This window comes from Microtus oregoni, unplaced genomic scaffold (genome assembly GCF_018167655.1).
Source record: "Microtus oregoni isolate MIOR12 unplaced genomic scaffold, Mior012 000011F_ref0000422, whole genome shotgun sequence".
Classification (NCBI taxonomy): domain Eukaryota; kingdom Metazoa; phylum Chordata; class Mammalia; order Rodentia; family Cricetidae; genus Microtus; species Microtus oregoni.
This window is the reverse complement of record NW_024543070.1, coordinates 14,806,320-14,826,648: the sequence shown is the minus strand read 5'-3', so window position 1 is coordinate 14,826,648 and position 20,329 is coordinate 14,806,320. Positions and strand designations below refer to the sequence as shown.

At 38.2% G+C, this 20,329-nt stretch overlaps 1 protein-coding gene across 7 annotated transcripts in view; it reads right to left on the bottom strand.

Annotated features, from left to right (window-relative positions):
- Positions 1–9,751: 9,751 nt before the first annotated feature.
- Positions 9,752–20,329, bottom strand: part of LOC121453238 (glucocorticoid receptor-like) — a 122,432-nt gene continuing 111,854 nt past the window's right edge. For all 7 annotated transcript variants that reach the window (XM_041659774.1, XM_041659770.1, XM_041659772.1 and 4 more), the window contains exons 7-9: positions 18,908–19,038; positions 14,917–15,074; positions 9,752–13,828 (exon numbers count right to left, since the gene is read on the bottom strand). In XM_041659774.1, coding sequence (XP_041515708.1) covers positions 13,676–13,828; positions 14,917–15,074; positions 18,908–19,038 — 442 coding nt within the window. In that variant the 3' untranslated portion in view covers positions 9,752–13,675. The remainder of the gene's footprint in view (positions 13,829–14,916; positions 15,075–18,907; positions 19,039–20,329) is intronic.

Here is a 20,329-nt window from a genome sequence, read left to right as displayed (position 1 = left end):
ATTATTAGTTCTTAAAAAATTTTAAAAAGTAATGTTTATTAAGGTAAAAGTCATATAACAAAATAAACTACTGAAAAACTAGACACAGTAGCCTAGTACACTGTTATGTACCAACCATTTCTGCCTGATTTCAGGACAATCCTATACATGTAAAATCCTTACATATTAAGCAGTATCTCCCCATTCTCTTCTTTCCAAAGGCCCTGACAATCACCATTCTATAATCTATCTGTAGATTTAATCATTTTATATCTATCTGCAGAATGGGGTCAATCTATGTGTCACCACGTCTGGCTTTTTAATCTTTAGTACAGATCTGTACTTCATCTTTCCCAGGCTGAGTAACAGTGTGTTGCTTATATGTCTGTGGCTTCTTTGTCCATTCATTCCCTTGAGCGCCATCTGGGTTGTTTCTACCCTTTGATCGTTGTTAGGAATGCTGCCATGAGTAAATATGTCCACGCTTGTTTGGGTAGATGGTTTCAGTTCCTTTGCTTACCTACCTAGGAATGGAGTAGGGGGTCATATGATCACTCTCTTCACCCTTTTGAAACTTAATAGCACCTTTTAAGATGTCAATAAGAATTTTTACATAAATAATTATACTTACAAGTAAAGAGCCTTGGTTTTTCCTTTGTGATTTAGATGTTGTTTATTCCCATTTCTTACCTTATTACATAGTCTATATCCCTCACATAGAATTAACAGAAGTTGTAAGAGTAGATAGTTACTGATCTCAAGAGGAAAGCTTTTTTTCCATTGAGCATGATGCTGAGAGGTGCCTTTCAGAAGATGAGTAAGTGCTTTCTATTCACCCAGTGCCTTTAATAATTAAATGTTGTGTTTCACAAAATATTTGATATCCATTTAATCACAGTTTTACTTTTCTCATTTATTTATTTATTTATTTTGGTTTTTTGAGACAGGGTTTCTCTGTAGCTTTGAAACCTGTCCTGGAACTAGCTCTTATAGACCAGGCTGACCTCAAACTCACAGAGATCTGCCTGCCTCTGTCTCCTGAGTGCTGGGATTAAAGGCATGCACCATCATCACCTGGCCTCTTTTAATTTTTTACCATTATGAATTATACTTTGTGTGTGTGCATATGTGCATGTCACTGCCGGCATGTGTGGAGAGCAGAGGAGAACTCTCTGGAATTGACTCTCTCCTGCTATAGGTCCTGGGCATGGAACTCAGATGGGCAGGGTTGGTGCCAAGTGCCTTTACCTGCTGGGCTATCTTGCCAGCCCTGTCTGCCTTTTAATGTTACTATAGCCCTGCACTTATGGGATAACCTCTTGGTCATGGTGTTCTCTCCTTTCAATATATTTTGTTGCTAACACTTTATTTAGAATTTTTTGCCATCTGTATTCATAAGGGAAAATAGCCTGGAGTTTTGTATAACTTCTTTAAATTTTCTGTCTGTTTAATTGAATTGAAGTTGTCAGGAGATTGATAAAGTAGACTGCAGAGTTCAGGATTATATTACATTCACCAAGCTACACAGTCAGCACTGTAATGGGGTTGAGAACACTCCAGCACCACTACAGCCTCTTCGTGGACTCACATCCATGGCCATGATGCCCTCCCTAGCAGTAGGCAGCCACTGATTAGTTTTCCAGTTGTATATGTTTGCCTTTCCTGGACACCACAGAAAAATCATGTACGTCCTCTTTTGAGTCTTTTAGCATGTTCTTGAGGGTTATGTGCATTTACAGAATGCATCATCTGTGTCTTACTTTTAATGGCCATATATAATAATTCCATTGTATGATTACTTCTTCATCAACTGACAGACATTAGATTGTTTTTATTTTTTGGCTGTTTTGCTAGTATGCACATTTAAATGTAGGTCATTGAATGGTTATTTATTTATTTATTTGAGTAGACTAACAGAAGTGGAAATTCTGAATCATTTGGCCTTCATCTTTAATTCCCTGAAGACAGAAATGTGTTCATGGATTTTTAGAAATGCCTTAGTGTGGTCTTTGAGTCAGACCAACTATAAGCTTGCCAACATAATGGGTAACAAAACTGATCTGAAGTTATTCGTGACATATTCTCATGTGAGCCTCTACTTTTTATGAATACTGTCCTTCCCCCTTTGAAGAACTTTTTTCTTGATTCCTTGCAATCGTATCAAATAAGCCTGGAGATTTTACATGTCTGACATTTGTATTTCCATCAGAACCCCTGAGATTTATTCAGAAGAACTTTACAGGAAAATCCACATTAGCAGACTAGAAGAACTGCGGCCCCGGTTTCCTTGACTCTCGTTAGCATTGCTGCTGTGAATATGTGTGCGCACTTTGCTGGAGCACCCATTTTTAGTTCATCTGTGTCTACATATATGAGCAAGTGACAGGGACAGATTAAAACAGCTTGAGCAAGAGAGACAAATTAAAAACAAAAATCAGGGCCAGTGTAACGGTTCAACAGGTAAAGGTATTTGCTGTCAAGCTGGTCACCCTGAGTTTGATCCCTGGAACCTATATGGTGGAAGAAAGAATCAACTCCTGAAGGCTGTTGTCTCACTTCCCCGTGTGCACTAGCATGGACATACCCACCTTGCCCCTAAAATGACACATCACAAAATAAGATCCAGGGTGATAAATGGCAAGCAGCAGAACGTGGAGGCTCATTAGTAGTTCTGTGTGTCCTTCTATTGCCACTGTTCCTGTTACTTACGGAGTGTGTGCAGTTTATTATGAGCACAAAGCAAAGCTAAGGAGGATTCAAAATACAAATTTAAAAAAGGGGGGAACAAAACAAACAGACAAACAAAACACACACACACACACACACACACACACACACACACACCCCAAAACAATGAAACATGTTCGGGTAAACAAAGGGAAGGAAACAGACAATTGAGTTAAAACTTAAATTTCTACCAGCCTGCAATCAGGTGTGAGACCTGCCTCCAGGCTGTGCCACCACTCCCACCACTCTCTGGACTCTGTACCTCCAAGACCTACTCTGTCACCCAACCCCACACACCTGAACATCCTCCTCATGGCCATCCCTCCCCTGCAACCCCAGCAGACTACATAGGCACAGGCTCAAACCACAACAGTTGGAAGAACAGGCACAAGCCACACCAATTGGAAGAAAAGATGAGTAAATGCTGGTGTAAGAATACATTCAACAAGTAAAGGAGCCATGTGGTACAACCAGAACCCAGTGATCCTACAACAGCAAGACCTGAAATTCCAATGCAGCAAAAACACAAGGATATGCACTTTAAAATTTCTTTATGAAGATGATAGAGGCCCTTAAAGAGGAAAGGAAAAATTCTGTGAAAGAGGTTGAGGAAAAGACAATCAAAAAAATGGAAGTAATCAATAAATCCCTTAAGGAAGCAAAGAAACCCAAGAAAAAAAACAATCAACAAATGAAGGAAAAGGTTCAAGACTTGAAAATGGAAATAGAAACAATAAAGAAAACACAAACTGAGGGAATTCTGGAAATGAAAAATCTGAGGAAGCAAACAGGAACTACAGAACACCAAAAGAATACAAGAGATGGAAGAGACTCTCAGGCATTGAAGATATAATAGAGGAAATAAATATCAGTCAAAGAAAATGTCAAACCCAATACATTCCTAACGCAGAACATTAAGGAAATCTGGGACAGCATGTGAAGATCAAACCTAAGAATAATAGGGATAGAAGAAGAAAAAGAATCTCAGCTAAAAGACACAGAAAACATTCAACAAAACCAGAGAACTTCCCCAACCTAAAGAAAGACTTGCCTGTAACGGTACAAGACACTTACAGAACACCAAATAGGCTGCCCCCAAAGTCCCCTTATCACACAATAATCAAAACACTTAACATACAGAATAAAGAAAGAAATCGAAGAGCTGCAAAGGAAAAAGGTCAAGCAATGTAGTATAAAGGCAGACCAATCAGAATTATCCCCAACTTCCCAATGGAGACTCTAAAAGCCAGAAAGTCCTGGAAAGACATTTTACAGAAACTAAGGGACCATGTATTCTAGGCAAGACTACTATACCCAGAAAAAACTTTGACCCTATGTAGACAGAGAAAACAAGATATTTCACAACAAAACCAGATTTAAACAATAGCTATCCACAAATCTGGCACTACAGAAAGTACTAGAAGGAAATTTCAACCCAAGGAACTCAGTTATAACCACAAATCTAAGGCAATAGATAATTTCACAACAGCAAAGCCCAAAGAAGGGAAGCACATACACACAACTACTACCATCACCACCAAAAAAAAAAAAAAAAACCAACAAAAAAACGAATTAATCACTGGTCAATAACATCTCTTACTATAAATGGACTCAGTTTGCCAATAAAAAGACACAGGTTAGCAGACTGGATACAAAAAGATGATCCTTCCTTCTGCTGCATATAAGAAACACACTTCAACTTCAAAGACATATATTACCTCAGAGTAAAGGGTTGGGAAAAGATTTTCTGAACAAATGGACCTAAGAAGCAAGTTGGTGTAGCTATCCTAATATCTAACAAAATAGACTTCAGACTAAAATTAATCAAAAGAGATGGAGAAGGATATTTCATATTTATAAAATGAAAATCCATTAATATGAAGTCTCAATTCTGAACATCTGTGTCCCCACACAAGGGCATCCACATTTGTAAAAGAAACATTACTAAAGCTTAAGTCACACATGAAACCCCAAACATTAATAGTGGGAGTCTTCAACACCCCACTCTCATTAGTAAGTCTGCCATACAGAAAATTAACAGAGAAACAAGAGAACTAACAGATGTCATAAATCAAATGGACTTAACAGACATCTATAGAACATTTCACCCAAACACAAAAGTATACCTTCTTCTCAGCATCTCATGGAATCTTTTCTAAAACTGACCACATACTTAGTGGTAAAGCAAATCTCAACAGATTAAAAAAAAATGGAATAACTTTTTGTATCTTACCAGATCACCATGGGTTAAAGTTAGAGTTCAACAACAACATAAACTACAGAAAGCCTACAAACTCATGGAAACTGAATAACTCTCAACTGAACCGCTTCTGGGTCAAGGAAGAAATAAAGAAATTAAAGACTTCCTAGAATTCAATGAAAATGAATGCACAATATACCCAAACTAATGGGACCCAGAGAAAGCAATACTAAGAGGAAAGTTTATAGTACTAAGTGCCTAAATAAAGAAAGTAGAGAAATCTCACACTAGTGACTTGATAGGGCACCTGAAAGCTCTAGAACAAAAAGAAGCAAATTCACATAGGAGACGTAGATGGCAGGATATAACCAAACTCAGGGTTGAAATCAATAAAAGTGAAATAAAGTACATTACAAAGAATCAATGAAAGAAAGAGTTGGTTCTTTCAGAAAATTAACAAGATAGACAAACTCTTATCCAAACTAACCAAAAGGCAGAGAGATAATATCCAAATTAACAGAATCAGAAACAAAAAGGGGAAAATAACAACAGACACTGAGTAAATCCAGAGAATCATCAGGTCATACTTCAAAAACCTGTACTCCACAAATTGGAACATGTAAAAGAAATCAACAATTTTCCTGATAGATATCACATACCAAAATTAAATCAAGACCAGATAAACAATTTAAATAGACCTATAATCTCTAAGGAAATGGAAATAGTTATTAAAAGTCTCCCAAACAAACAAAAGCCCAGAGCCAGATAGTTTCAGTGCAGAATTATATCAGCATTTCAAAGAAGAGCTAATACCAATACCCTTCAAATTGTTCCACATAATAGAAACAGAAGGAATATTGCCAAATTCTTTTTATGAGGCCACAGAACCCTGACACTCAAACCAAACAAAAATACAACAAAGAATAATCTCCTTCATGAACATCAATGTACAAATACTCAATAAAATACTGGCAAACTGAATTAAAGAACATATCAAAAAATCATCCACCATGGTCAAATAAGCTTAATCACAGAGATGTAGGTGTGATTCAACATAGGAAAATCTGTCAACATAATCCATCATATAAACAAACTGAAAGAAAAAAAAACCACGACCATCTATCTCATTAAATGCTGAAAAATCTTCTGACAAAAATCCACCACCCATTCATGATAAAGATCTTGGAGAGAGCAGGGATACAAGGAATGTACCTGAACATAATAAAGACAATATACAGCAAGCCAACAGCCAACATCAAAATAAATGGAGAGAAACTCAAAGTGATTCCACTAAAATTAAGAAAAAGAATAGGCTGTCCACTCTTTCCATATCTATTCAATATAGTGCTCGAAGTTTTAGCTAGAGCAAAAAGACAACAAAGGAGATCAAGGAGATACGAACTGTAAAGGAAGAAGTCAAACTTTTGCTATTTGCAGATAATATGATAGTATACACTAAGTGACCAAAAAAATTCTATCAGGGAATTCCTACAGCCGATAAACACCTTCAATAATGTGTGGGGATACAAGCTTAACTAAAAAAAAAAAATATCAGTAGCCCTCTTATATATAAACGATAAATGGACCAAGAAAGAAATCAGAGAAAAAACACCCTTTACAATAGCCTCCTAAAATAAAATAAAAAAAATTGGGGGATAACTCTAACCAAACAAGTGAAAAGAATTTTAAGTCTCTGAAGAAAGAAATCAGGGAAGAGATCAAAAAATGGAAAGATCTTCCATGGTCATGGATCAGCAGGATTAACATAGTAAAAATGATGGATCTTACCAAAAGCAATCTACAGAATCAATACATTCACCATCAGAATCCCAACACAATTCTTCACAGACCTGGAAAGAATACTCTTCATATAAAAAAGCAAAAAACCTAGGATAGTTTTTCAGTGCCAGAGAAGTTAGGTAACAAGGAAGACCCTAAGAGGGACACATAGATCTCTCAGGGAAGAGCAAACAGATGAGCTGTTCTGGCTAAACGGGGTCGGGGAATGGGACGAAGGGAACATGAGGGATCAGGATGGTTGAGGGTGGGATGAGGGGGGAGAGTAATGAAAGAGGTATCTTGATAGAGGGGACCCTTATGGGGTTAGGGCGAAACCTGTTGCCAAGGAAACCTCCAGGAACCCACAAGAATGACCCTAGCTAAGACTCCTAGCAATAGTGGAGAGGGTACCTGAACTGGCCTTCTCCTATAATCAGATTGTTGACTATCCTAATTGTCATTAGACAGACTGCATCCTGTACCTGATGGAAACAGATGCAGAGATTCACAGCTAAACACTGGGTCAAGCATCAGGAGTCCAGTTGAGAGGGAGGAAAGATTATATGAGCAAGGGGGTGGGCACATCAAGATAATGATGGGAAAACCCACAGAGACAGCTGACTGAACTTGTGGGAGTTCACTGACTCTAGACCGAAAGCTATGGAGCCAGCATGGGATTGAACTAGGCCCTCTGGGTGATAGCTGTGTAGCTTGGTCTTTTGTAGGACCTCTAGCAGTAGGACCAGGACCTGTCTCTGACGCATGAGCTGACTCTTTGGAACCTATTCCCTATGGTAGGATATTTTTCCCAGTCGTGATGGGTGGGGGGAGTGGGAGCTTTTAGTTCACGCTTCTGTTCCTGACACTACCATTTTAAAACCTCCAGAGACTGCTGTTGCCCAGTGCGTCTACCGCTGTATCACTCAGATGATGGCCCATGGCTGAGCAGAGTGAACAGCCCTACACCAATGGGCCAGATACAGTGCTCAGCTATTTGGGCATCTGATCTGAACTAGATGAACTCCTTTGTTTAAGATTCAGTTCCAGAAAGAAGCAGAGTAAATGTTTCCTTTACCCAAGTACTATCTCATTTGAACTGTGAAACTAGAGTCTTGATGAAGCCTGTAGGCAGAGACTTTCAGGAGAAAGAAGGTACTACTGGGAGGACTTAAGCTGTTGGGAGCCACTCACAAGATGAGTCAAAGCCTACAAACGGTTAGCTGGTACAAAATGGCTCTGTATTTTCAACTTAATTTTCTTACATCCAAGGTTTAGTTTTGTTGTTGCTAAAGTAGGGCCAGATTCAACTTGCTTCAGGTTTTCGTTTGTAAACAACCTTCCTCCCCAGCTTAATGGTGATCTTTGCTGTGACATCTGCATCCTTTCGCCTGGAGCTTTGTTGATTTGTGTTGAGTGCTGTTAAATGACATACAGATCCCATGCATTTTTGACAAATCAAAGGGTTTTTTTGAAATCTCTCTAGAGTTTGTTTTTCACCCTCAATCTCCCCAGGAATCCAAAAATAAATGATTAGCCCTGAAAACATACACAAGTCCCATTGTATAGACCGAGCAGGTCATATTTACATTTATTTAGGAATGATTACACGCATGCACTTGTGCATGTCTAACAACACTTAATGAAGAAAGGAGGCCATAAATTTGAAGAAGGGCAAGAAAAGTTAATACGGGAGAGTTTGATGGAGGAAGAAGGGGGAAATGATGCAACTATAATATCAAAAAATATATTTAAAAACTGATATAGAAACAAACAGGATTGCTTCCCTTGTATATGTGAGAATAAAAATACCACTTTATAGGGCTGCAAGGATTAAGATAATATATTGAGTAAGTGATCAATGAAGCAGTAGACAAATGAAAAGTAGAAAACATCAGCTGTCTGAGAGGATGCCAGAGCCTTGCTATCTGACACCGGGTAAAGGGCTTCATTCCAGAGGTTTCCATTGTAACTCTGGGCTACTAGCATCTCTTGTCCTCACTTATTTGCTGATTAAAGATTGACTGGTATAGTACATGTAAGGTACTCTACAGAAACTGCTTTGTAGTTGACAGAAAATGGTACAGCAAGCATGGGTATGGGTGGTTGGTTTGGCTTACTAAGAACACTCATTCTTACACATGGTATCTGAGTGGGAATACCTAGAACACTCCCATGTAAACAAGCTGGTTGTAGACAACATTCCTGTAACCCCAGCACTGCAGGGCAGACAGGCAGACCCTGGGAGCTCACCAGCCAGTCAGTCTACTGAACTAGTGAGATTAAGAGTCACTGACAGACCTTGTCTCTAGGGAATAAGGCAGAGAGCAATCGAGGAAGACACCAGTGCTTTCTTCCGGCTTCCACATGTGCATGAAAAGTATAGACATGGCAGACTCTGGCACCCATCAAGGGGATCTGTACTGCACCTGGGCCTCCCAATCTCAGTCTTCAGCACTTCATATATTTATATAATAGGCATGCAGTCAATAGTTGGAATATATTAGATAAAGAAAATTTGCTTTTTCAGTTAGCATGCTTCTAGTGATCGCAGTATCCTGTGGAAAGGTATGGAAAACATGAGCTGATGTTTGGAGAGACACCAAATAGATAGGCTGGCTGGATGGCTTAGCACGTCCACAGGCTTTATCTCCTGGATGTACATTTGCTGTGGATACTTATTTGCATTTCTTAGAGAAAGTGTGGATTTTAAATTAGGTTACTAATTTTTCTCTTAGATAACATTTATTTACATAAAAGTGTCATCTTTGGGGATAAAGACTGTTACATTTGAAGCAATTACAGGAATCAGTTTCTCCTGCATTTAATATCCTGAGAAATCATAAGCACATGAGCACTGGAAACATGGGTAAGACAACCTTTAGAGTTTCTGGCATCAGGGTTAAGCTCATTTTGAACAAATGTCATTTTCCTGTGCACACACTTGCTGTCACATTGGCCTCTAAATGTCCATCTTAAGTCCTAAAATGGGAATGCTGCTGCCAGTGGAATGAGAACAAACAAGGGGTTGTGACTACGTAGTTCTAGGAAAGCATGTTGGGAGCCACATAATGAAAAAGCAGATATTTTTATTATGATGTTTATCCATATTTGGCATTGCTGTAAATGGCTGACTAACATTTACTGCCAATTCAGTACAAATGTGTGGTTTGGTAATACCAGAACAGCAAATTTAAATGAAAAATAAAAGTTAAACATTTCCACACAAAATTTTACAGTCTGACATTTCACTGTGTAGGTAAAAAGACAGGTTTAAACTACAGGTTATTCAGCAAGAATAAAAAACTACAGCTTGTATTTTTAAACGGGAGTCACTGGTTTTTAATTTTTACACATTTAAAAATTACTGTGATAAAAATAATGAAAAAGCTCCTTAATAATGCCATACACAGTATAATATAGATTTGTCCCCATTATATAGCATTTGTTTAATATACAAAATAGAATATTGACACACTGAAATCTATATGTAGTTAAGCAGGTTATTTAGAAGGGTATTTTTATACAGCCATTTTTCAGAAAATAAAATCCTTTCAGGCATGTTCTAGACAGAAGCCAACCCTTTCCTTAAAACCTGGTCATCACTTCTGATGGACCAGGCTGACTGAAAGTCTGGAAAATGAGAAAACTTCCATCTGAAGTGGTTTGCAGTGTCTCCTGAACACTTTTATTCCGCCTTCTAACACTGAAACCAGGCACATAAGAAACACATTCAACTACAGCTTATTGTTGGGGTGACCAACCAAGATCTAAAGCTCAATGAAGGCTACCATGATCCTTGAATGTTGACAGAGCCAAGCTTAATAGCATGATTCATCCCACGGTGCTATGGTCTCACAGTACAGAAGAGGGAGAAACACTGAGACCAGTGTCCAACTGTAATTCCCATCCCTGTCCTGGCCCTACTCTGCAGTGCTGGGGAGGCTGGCTTTTCCACATGCTCACCAAGTTCACCCTGCGCTCATCGTCAAGGATTCCACACACTAAACATGCCCCTGTCCCTCTGCGGGGGGGGGGGGGGGTCTCACTTGTTGTTTTGTCTTCCCTTCCCTTCCCCAAGCTTCCTGTCTTCTCATTTCTGCTTATACAATATCCCAAGTCAATGCCTAAAATATCCACAATGTCCCTTTTTGTCCTACCAGTAATTAAGGATACTTTTTAAGATCTGTTGAGTCATGTAGGCATTTCACCAACTATCACTGAAGTTCCTATGAATCTAAATAGTTTGTAATGGTATGAAACCACACACAGAAATTGAAGCTGCTCTCAAACAGGACCACAGCCTTCTCACTAATACTCAATCAGGATAGATTTCTTCCTTCCCACACAGGGAAGGAACACAGCTCTTTATCCATTTCATGGAAAGCTTCTTATATTAGTTTTATGAATGTCTGCTGCCTCTGTTACTAACAAAGCACACCGATCTTTTCCTTTTTCTTTTTGGAGCTGTAATTCTTTTGAGAGTCAAGCTGGTTGGGACTAAAAATAGATTTATGTGTGATGTGCTTTCTGGCTTTAACTATATAACATTCCATAAATGTACAATAATCTATTTTTGAGAAGCTCATTTTGAAACTTAACACTGTCATTGATAATATTCAAGTGGTATTTCTTAGGCACCATAAATTTCACATCCAGCTGGGTTACAATTACCTTAAAGTAATCTGAGACCAATTGAAACCATTAAAAAGTGAACATTCCCTTTTAGGAGGATTCAAAAAGCAAAGGATTACACTTTTTTATTAAATAATTTCTGCAAAATACTGGAAAAAAAACAACATTCAAAAAGCATTCAAAGAAAACATAAACATGTCCTCATTTTACTTGGAAATAAACTATTGTAGGATGGAAAGGATTAGTGTATTATTGGTGACCTATGGGATTCTGTAGTATTTACATATTGCTGGTACCTCTATTCATATTATTGCCAAACTTCTAAAGCCTCTGTTTCTGTTAACCCATGGGGAGGTCACATGTAAAAGTAACCCTGTTACTAGATGGTGCCTATCACTACATAAGCACCACCTTTCTGTCTTTATGTATGTTAGCACAAGGGGAGATGTAATAAACTAACCCTGCACTGACAGGGTCATGGTTGGATAAGGATAGTTAGAATGGGAGGTGGGGAATTAGTTCCCTATGATCTGACTGGGTCAAAGCTTCAACAACCCCCATTGCACACAGGGCCAGTCTCCATCTCCCTCTTCCTAGCTTAGAGCAAACCGGTTTTGACTTCTGAGAACACTGAAGCCTGTACGGATGCTCTCACACACTATACATCATATAGGATATCCATCAACATTTCTTTGACCCCTACAAAAAATATATAACATGTCATGATAAAACAATCTCATCTAAAAATCATTCTTATTTTACACTATACAGCTATTTTACAATCATTTTAATAAATTGCATGTAAAGCTGCAGTAGCCCTTCCCTTCCCAGATTAGTGAATACCAATATGATATATATCTGAAACTATAACTAAATATAAAAATATATTAGAAGTTCCATATTTTTAATATTAGATTTTCAGTTTTCTATTACACAAATAATTTGGCCACCTTAAGTAGAAATCAAATTTTTTGTGGCTTAGTAAGTGTGTTAAGCTTTGATTTTACAGAAAGTTGGTAAGGTGCACACAGAAAGGGCTACCACAGCTTCTGGTTTGTTTACATGATAATTCTCAGTGTGAAGGTCACAAGACTGTGTTATGCTATGGCACATGTAGGGATGTCTAGCTGGACAAACATGGATGCCTGACATTCAGTTCTAAAAACAAAAATCAGTAGCTGATTTTCCTGAACCACCAGGAAAGCTAGACCAATCGGTGACAGGTGGGGTGTGAAAATGGGTGTCTAGCCATTCTTCCATATTAGAGATCAGTTGGGGGAAGTTAATGACAGAAGTTACTTGGTCTGATTTTTAAAAAAAAAATCTCTCAGTCTTGTCACATGATCTGGAAACATAAATTTTAAGATGTTACACAAACCACTCCAGAAGGTCCTGAAAGAGTTGATTGACAAACTTTTTGCCATCTCGCCACTGTAGAGATGGAACATTAGGTGTACACTGGGCCTTTCGGTAGGTGCTGTCTTACAGTCAGTCTTCTGTGACCGTCTCCACGGTTTCCTCAGCGGTCACTGTACTAGGTAGGTGCTCTACACCATTTAGGACGGTAATCTGCACAACCTATCTAATTCTCCATGGAAGCAGATATATACAAAATAAGAGCTTTTGACAGGAATACTGGAGATCTGAGTCAATTTGTGTGGTCTTCTGACAGCTAAGTGCCATCAGGGTAGAAGCACCAACCCATTTTCACACAGAGGATTAATGTTTAGAGTTTAGGAAAGCTATGGACTAGCTGCCCATCTTAAACAGCTGTACAATAACTTGAATACAAAAATTATTTAAGAAAAAACAAGCAAGCATAGTTCACTGAATATAAAGGAAAATTGTTAAAACCAGACAGTAATAGCTATAAAAGGCACAACTTCCCTTTTCTGATATACACGTGTAAACTTTTTTCATGTTTCCATGCATAAATCTCAAAAAATGCTATCTTAACTATACATGGGAAAAATACACCAAGAGAAAGTCTAGAAGTTTTATCCAGCCAACTGAAAGTCTGAGCAGAAAGCTGATCACATGGACTCTGGGCACTGGTGGTTTAGGTGCGATCCTTCCCCAGAGTGGAGACAGTGCACACGCCTCCACGGAACTGTCTTTAGTTTCTGTGATACACCAACCAATACACTTCACTGTCTGCTTTCCCATCACTCAGAGTGATGGCTCAACTGCTTGTGTTGCCGAGTCTTGGCCCTCTATAAACCACATGTAGTGCGTATTCAAACAAAACAAGACAAAAACAAAAAGAACAACAAAACATCTACAAGACAAATTGATAGGTTTGTACAGTAAAAGCTATAAATTCAACTTTCTTTAAGGCAACCTTTCTTAGTAAGGCAGTCATTTCTGATGAAACAGAAGCTTTTTGATATTTCCATTTGTGTATTTTGGTATCTGATTAGTGATGATTTCAGCTAACATCTCTGGGAATTCAATACTCATGGACTTATCCAAAAACGTCTGGAAGCAGTAGGTAAGGAGGTTCTCGACCACCTGCAAGAGAAGACACAGTACCCATGAGGCTTCGGACCACAGCAGTGGGAGGGGCTTGTATCTGCTGCCCTTTTTACCCCCAAGGCTTAACTTTCATTTTTTCCTTTTTATTGAAAATAGATTCTTTCCTCATACAGTATACCCTAATTATAGCTTCCCCTTCCTCTGTTCTTCCCAGTTCCTCCTCCTCTTCCCTCAGATCCATTTCCTTCTGTCTCCCATTAGGAGAGAACAGGTGTCTAAGAGATAATAATAAATGATAACAAAATAAAATCTAATAAGACAAAAATAAATTATCACATTGGAGTTGAATGAGACAAACAAACAAAAGAAAAGAGCCCAAGAGAAGGAACAAGATTCTGGGACACACTTGTTAACTCACTCAGGAACCCCATAATAAACACTGAACTAAAGCCATAATCTATAATGCAGAGGACCTGGTGCAGATTGTGTTCATGCTCTGTTGGTCTTTTTAAAATCTGACCTAAAATATACTTATCTTTATTGGAATTCCCCAGAGAAGAAAAATCATTTAAAACCAGACATTTTACATTTCTTAAATCAGGAATGAAAGCCTGATGCCTGTCATCCCAGCACTTAGGACACTGAGGCGGCAGGATCAAGGAAGATTGTGAGTTCGAGGCCTGTCTGGACTAGTACTGAATATAGGAAGATGAAACCAGCATAATTTAATAGCTCCTTTGTGTAGGAAAATCTACTTTAAAAATGGTGCTATTAAGCTCTGTAATATGGTGTTTTCACGGAAATGACTAGAATAGTAACACTTAAGAGAAATGTGTACAAAACTGAAGTTTACAAAGTTAACGTGAATCATCACTGAAATATATAAACTGAGGGGGGATGACTTATTGGGGTGTGTAGTACTAATTAAGATATACCTCATGTCCCACAAAATTCTTATGTTTCTCTCTGACTCTGGGTTTTTGAGACAGGATCTGTCTTCTACAGCCTGACTGTCCTGGAGCTCAGAGATCTACCTCAGCCTTTGCTGTGATTAAAGGCCTGTGCACCACACCCAGCCCATGTTTCTCTTTTTGTGCTCTTTTGGCTTTGTGTTTGATACTTACATCATGCATGGAGTCCAAAAGTTTTGTCAGTTGATAAAAGCGCTGCCAGTTCTGACTGGAGTTTCCTTCCCTTTTGACAATGGCCTTTCCTAGCTCTTTGATATAGGTCATTCGAATCTCATCAAATAACTCTTGGCTCTTGAGACCTTCCTTAGGAACTAAAAGGTAAGATGAAGCCAGTTAAAAAATTGCCTTGCTGTACCTTGTCATGCACCAAGTAGGACATTTCATGCATACTTCAGTGTTACAATGCACTTTCAATGCATCCAAAACCCCATGCACTTTCCAAGGACTGGATGGAGGACCACAGCAAAGTGGAATAGGGCAATGAGAACTGGGGGTCATAACCATGGGTAAGCCAATTATTGTCTATCTTATTAAATGTGAGCTGGTGATGAAAAGCCTGTTTTGAAGATGAAACGATAATTGATGATATAGTTAACTTTGGCTGGTATTCTTCACTTTCAATTAGCTCTATTTCCAGATAGAAGGATTTAGAAACAACTTTTATCCCACTAGCTACATGCTGAGCATTTGTATCATACAATGAGTTAATTAGAACTTTAAATTTAGCATGTAACATCAAAATGTGTTAGCATACTCAAATTTTATGATTCTTTATAAGAGGAAAGATGGTCTTTACTTTGTCATAGTCTACATACAGCCCTTCCTAGGGAGCAAATATCTGTTTCTGTGTGCTTTTAAGAACTAACCATACTTCAAGAAATCTGGATTGTAATATTGGGGTATTTTTTATTTTCCTATCACTCTTCAATACTCATTGCTACTAAGGGCTGATCATGGGCATTTACTCTTGTGGAGTTATAACTTCTGTAGATGGCTAAATTTCTCAGTGTGCTCTCACGAATACTGCTGTGCTAACAATGGTTAGGGGCAGTAAAAGTTGGGTAGTTTAATACAGAGACCCGAATCTGCAGCCTCCAGATTTCAGGTTAGGTGCTGTGTAATCCATGACTGCTGATGCCAGACGGCAGACTGAGTAGCTGAGACAGAAATGACCATGCTGTAGACATGTGCTGCTGCCTTTGAAGAAGTTCGCTACCTCAGATATTATGCAGTGTCACACATCCTTTTACTTCAGCTAGTCAATGCCTTCATTCAGTACTTCTGTAAATACCATAAAGTTGGTTTTTTAAATCCAGTTTAAAATTATCCTTCCAGCATTTAGTCCATCTCCATTTTTACTGAAACTATGGATATATTTGAATTTATTTGGGCTCCATTTACCTGGCATCTCTTATCATGTCCCCTTGTGTCCCTCTTGCCTCTAAGCTCCTATCCTTCACTTCTTATTGTCTTGCTAGCACCTTCCCTGTGCCCACAAAAGCTGGCAATGTGCATATTCTAGTTGTCATCCTTGAAATGAGTGTCCACGCTTACCAGATCCTCCTCTAGGTTTATTATGTGATTCTTTTGTATTTTAGTTGTTTTTAACCCACAAGGATATATTCTGTTATTTTATATATAGGCAAATGTCAGTTTAAATCTATGCATTCCCCACTACCTTAATCCTTTATTCCTTAACAAACATGAGTTACTTTCCTTCAGCCTAAGTGAGAGTCCCTGGTGGCCAGCATTTTCACCCTGGCTTCTGGAGGAGACAGGCATTTTTTGGCTGTCTATATTCACAGTGCTTGTTGACAGAGCTGGTTAGAACCTGCCTTGTCTCTGACTTCCTCTCCTCAGCATGGCTCTCCTTTGTTCCCTTCTAACTTGGCCTCTTTTTGCACCTTCTGATTTTTTTTTTTAAATTTAAGAAATCGGAAAAGCACAAAGGATGTCAACAAGACAGCAATCCATTTTTCAGTCACAGTCATATTTGATTATCAGAATAATTGTTTTGTGCACGTTACATCAGAGACACCTGAGGATGGAAACACTCCATTTACAACCTTACTGTACCAGCTGAGTTAGTAGCTACTGAAATACACCAGGACAGGGCTGTCTAAAGACACATTAGAGAGTGTGCTAATGATTTCCAAGCTGGAGAGTTTAAAATCAAATCTTACACAGCCTTCCATTTCAGTTTTTTTTTTCCATAAAGGGAGCTGTTTAAATACTGTATTGACAAGAAAACCTAAACCAGACCCGATTCATTGTTAGTTATCATCTTCAGTGTCCTCCGTTTCCTTGGCTTCACAACTCTCTCTTGTACTGCATCCTTTCCCCTTATCCTGGATTTTGTTTTTTCATATGAAGTCGAGTTTTGATCTTTCAAGATCAGTAAACAAGTGTGTTGGGATTTTAATGGGGACTGCATTCAATCTGTAGATTGCTTTGGTGGGATAGCCGTTTTTACTACGTTAATCCTACCAATTCATGAATATGGGAGTCTTTTCATCTTCTGCTATCTTTCCAATTTCTTCTTCAAAGACTCGAAATTCTTGTTGTACAGGCCTTTCACTTGCTTGGTTAGTGTTACACCAAGGTATTTTTCTATTATTTCAGGCTACTGTAAAGGGTGTTTATTCCCTGATTTCTTTCTCAGCCCATTTATTGCTTGTAGACAGGAGGGCTACCGATATTTTTGAGTTAATCTTGTTTCCTGTCTTGACTAAAGGTGTTTATCAGCTGTAGGAGTTCCCTGATAGAGTTTTTGGGATCACTTATGTACACTATCACATCATCTGTGAATAATGATACTTTAACTTCTTCCTTTTCAATCTGTATCCCTTTGGTTTCCTTTGGTTTTCTTACTGCTCTAGCTAGACCTTCAAGTACTACTGAATAGATATGGAGAGAGTGGAGTCTTATTCCTGATTTTAGTGGAACTGCTTTAAGTTTCTCTTTATTTAATTTGATGATGGGATCCCTCTTAAGAGATTAGCATCTTTTCTTTTAATTGTGTATGTCTAAGGTTTATTGATGTCTTTTCTTAGCACAATAGCCTATTTCTTTTCAGTGATGAATAATATACCATTATTGGATATATCAATTTATCCATTCACCTACTGGAGGATATCTCATTGCTCCCAGGTTTTGTCAAATATAAACAGCTTGGCTATAATATTCTTATTGACATAATTTTTCAATTACTTTGTGTACTGATCAAGCAGTTGCTACATCAAATGGTGAGACTATTTTGGTTTTATAGAAAACTGCATAACTGTCTTCTGAAATGACCGTTCTACTCTGCAGTTCTTTGAGCAACAAAGGAGAAGTCCTTTGCTCTGTGTCCTCGCCAGTATTTGGTGGGCTCACTACTCTGAATTGGTGCATTCTAGACAGGTCCTTGCAGTATGTGACAGGCAGCACCGTGTCATGCTGACTTTCTGTCTTTATCTCCTATAATAAGGGTTCTTTGCATATTCTCAGTCTTTACAAACTGGGTTGTTGATTTTCTTGTTGATGTTGAAGAGTTCCTTATATATTTTAGAGAATGTCACGTAAGACCATTCTTTTATTACTTATTCATGATGTCAAATAACTAATATAGACAAGAGCCTTCATATTTTTTTTGGATTTTTCTAGCTTGGTTATTTTTGCTAGATGAAAGCAATTTCATTAAAGTCTAAATGTCAGTAGTCTTGTTTAAACTTTTGGTTGATTTGACAAACGGTTGTTTTAGTTTTCTAGGCAATTCCCACACATAGCAGTACTCATTATTTAAGTCCAAACAATAATGCAATATGAAACAATTATTGTTGGCATCCTTTTCTAACATAGTGATGTACTAAAGATGGAAGGGTGGAAAGAAAGACAGTTCTACACAGGTTTTAGTCAACTGAGATCTAGGCAGATCCCACCCCTATTTCTACAATACCTATTTATCTTATTAACATCAGTAACACTTAACATATATACACTACTCACTTCTTACCTTTCTGAAAACCATCTGACTAGCAAAACACAGTAGAACTGGTATAATTACTCTAACAGATACACAAAACAATAGGTTTAAAACTTCCACACCCCATGCGTTTGCCATATTTAGACATGACTCTTAGAAGTGAGTAGGTGGTCCACCAACCTGAGGAGAGAAGCAGTAAGGTTTTCATACAGAGATACTCTTCATAGGATACCTGCAGTCTTTGTAACTCAGAGGATACATACAGCATTTGTTTACATTGTTCATACATGCAGGGTAGAGTCATTCTCTGCCTGTGAGACAAAATAAAAGTGTGAGTTAGAAAGAAAAAGTGCTAGTCTAAAATAACAGCTCAAGTTTGGTTTGGTTTTCAAATTTATGAACTCACGAGTGAAAGCATACCTGTTGCTAGCGATAATCCCCTGGAGAACTAGAATGGTGGAGAACAAGAGACTATTCAGTAATACCCCTTTATACTACAGACACGAGGATTTTGTTGTTTTAGAAATGTGAATACTTTGCTATTAGAACTCATTAAGCTATAGAATTCTGGAATGCCTAGCATACTTTATTAATGAATCATTAGGATTCAGTTATTTTTACATATTTTCTAGTCTGCTTATTTCTTTTAATTTATTTTTTGAGATTATAATATAATCCACATTCCCCAATATTCTCCTTCAAATTGACAGTCTCTTTTTGCATTAGTAGTTGTTACAAACATGTATATTTATTTATATTCCTAAATACACAAGTACGACATACTCAGTATGCAGGCTGTCACTGTGTATATACTTCCAGGGCTGACTAGTCACATTGGATAACTAATTGGTGTGCTCTTCCCTGGGAAGACTATTTCTCCTGCTCTCAGCATCCCTTGGTTGCCTGTAGCTCTTTGTGTAGGGTTGAGTTCTTGTAAGATTTTCTTCATCCATGTGAACATATCTATTGTTGAGCTCCTGTTTAGGCAAGGGTACTAGTTTTCTTTATAAATGGCAGATATTATTTTATTTTCTTTAGCATTTAGAGTTATTACCAGTTACTCTTTTAAATCAACATTTCGCATCTGACTATAATCAGATTTACAACATAGTTTTTGATCTTATTATTAAAAATCAGAAGCCCCTCTGATGAATAGTAGTTCATCCTAAAATCAGTTATGTATGACGGTTATGCTAAGGGGCAGTATTGGCACTTGTCACTCTCTTGGTCTTCCATCTTATCTTTTGAGACAGTTTCTTACTGAACCTGGAGCTTACGTATAGGCTACGCTGTCTGGCCAGAAATCCCCAGGGATCCTCCTGTCTGTAATTCCCTAGTGTGTGTCTCCATGACCTGTAAGCAGCTAAAGGACAGGGGCCATTTCTATATTCTGATGGAGTTATGGGTGAAGCCCAGTTGGGAGAATGCTTTGCCTGGCACTGCACTCAGGCTCACCCCCATCCCCTTCCCTCTACCCAGACTAGGAATGTTATGCATTATTGTTTATCTCTAATACACAATGGCTATTTCTTGGCCCTAGAACAAAATCAAACATCTGTTTCATGGACTAGACGATTTTGTTTGGCCATTGTTCACTCCCCT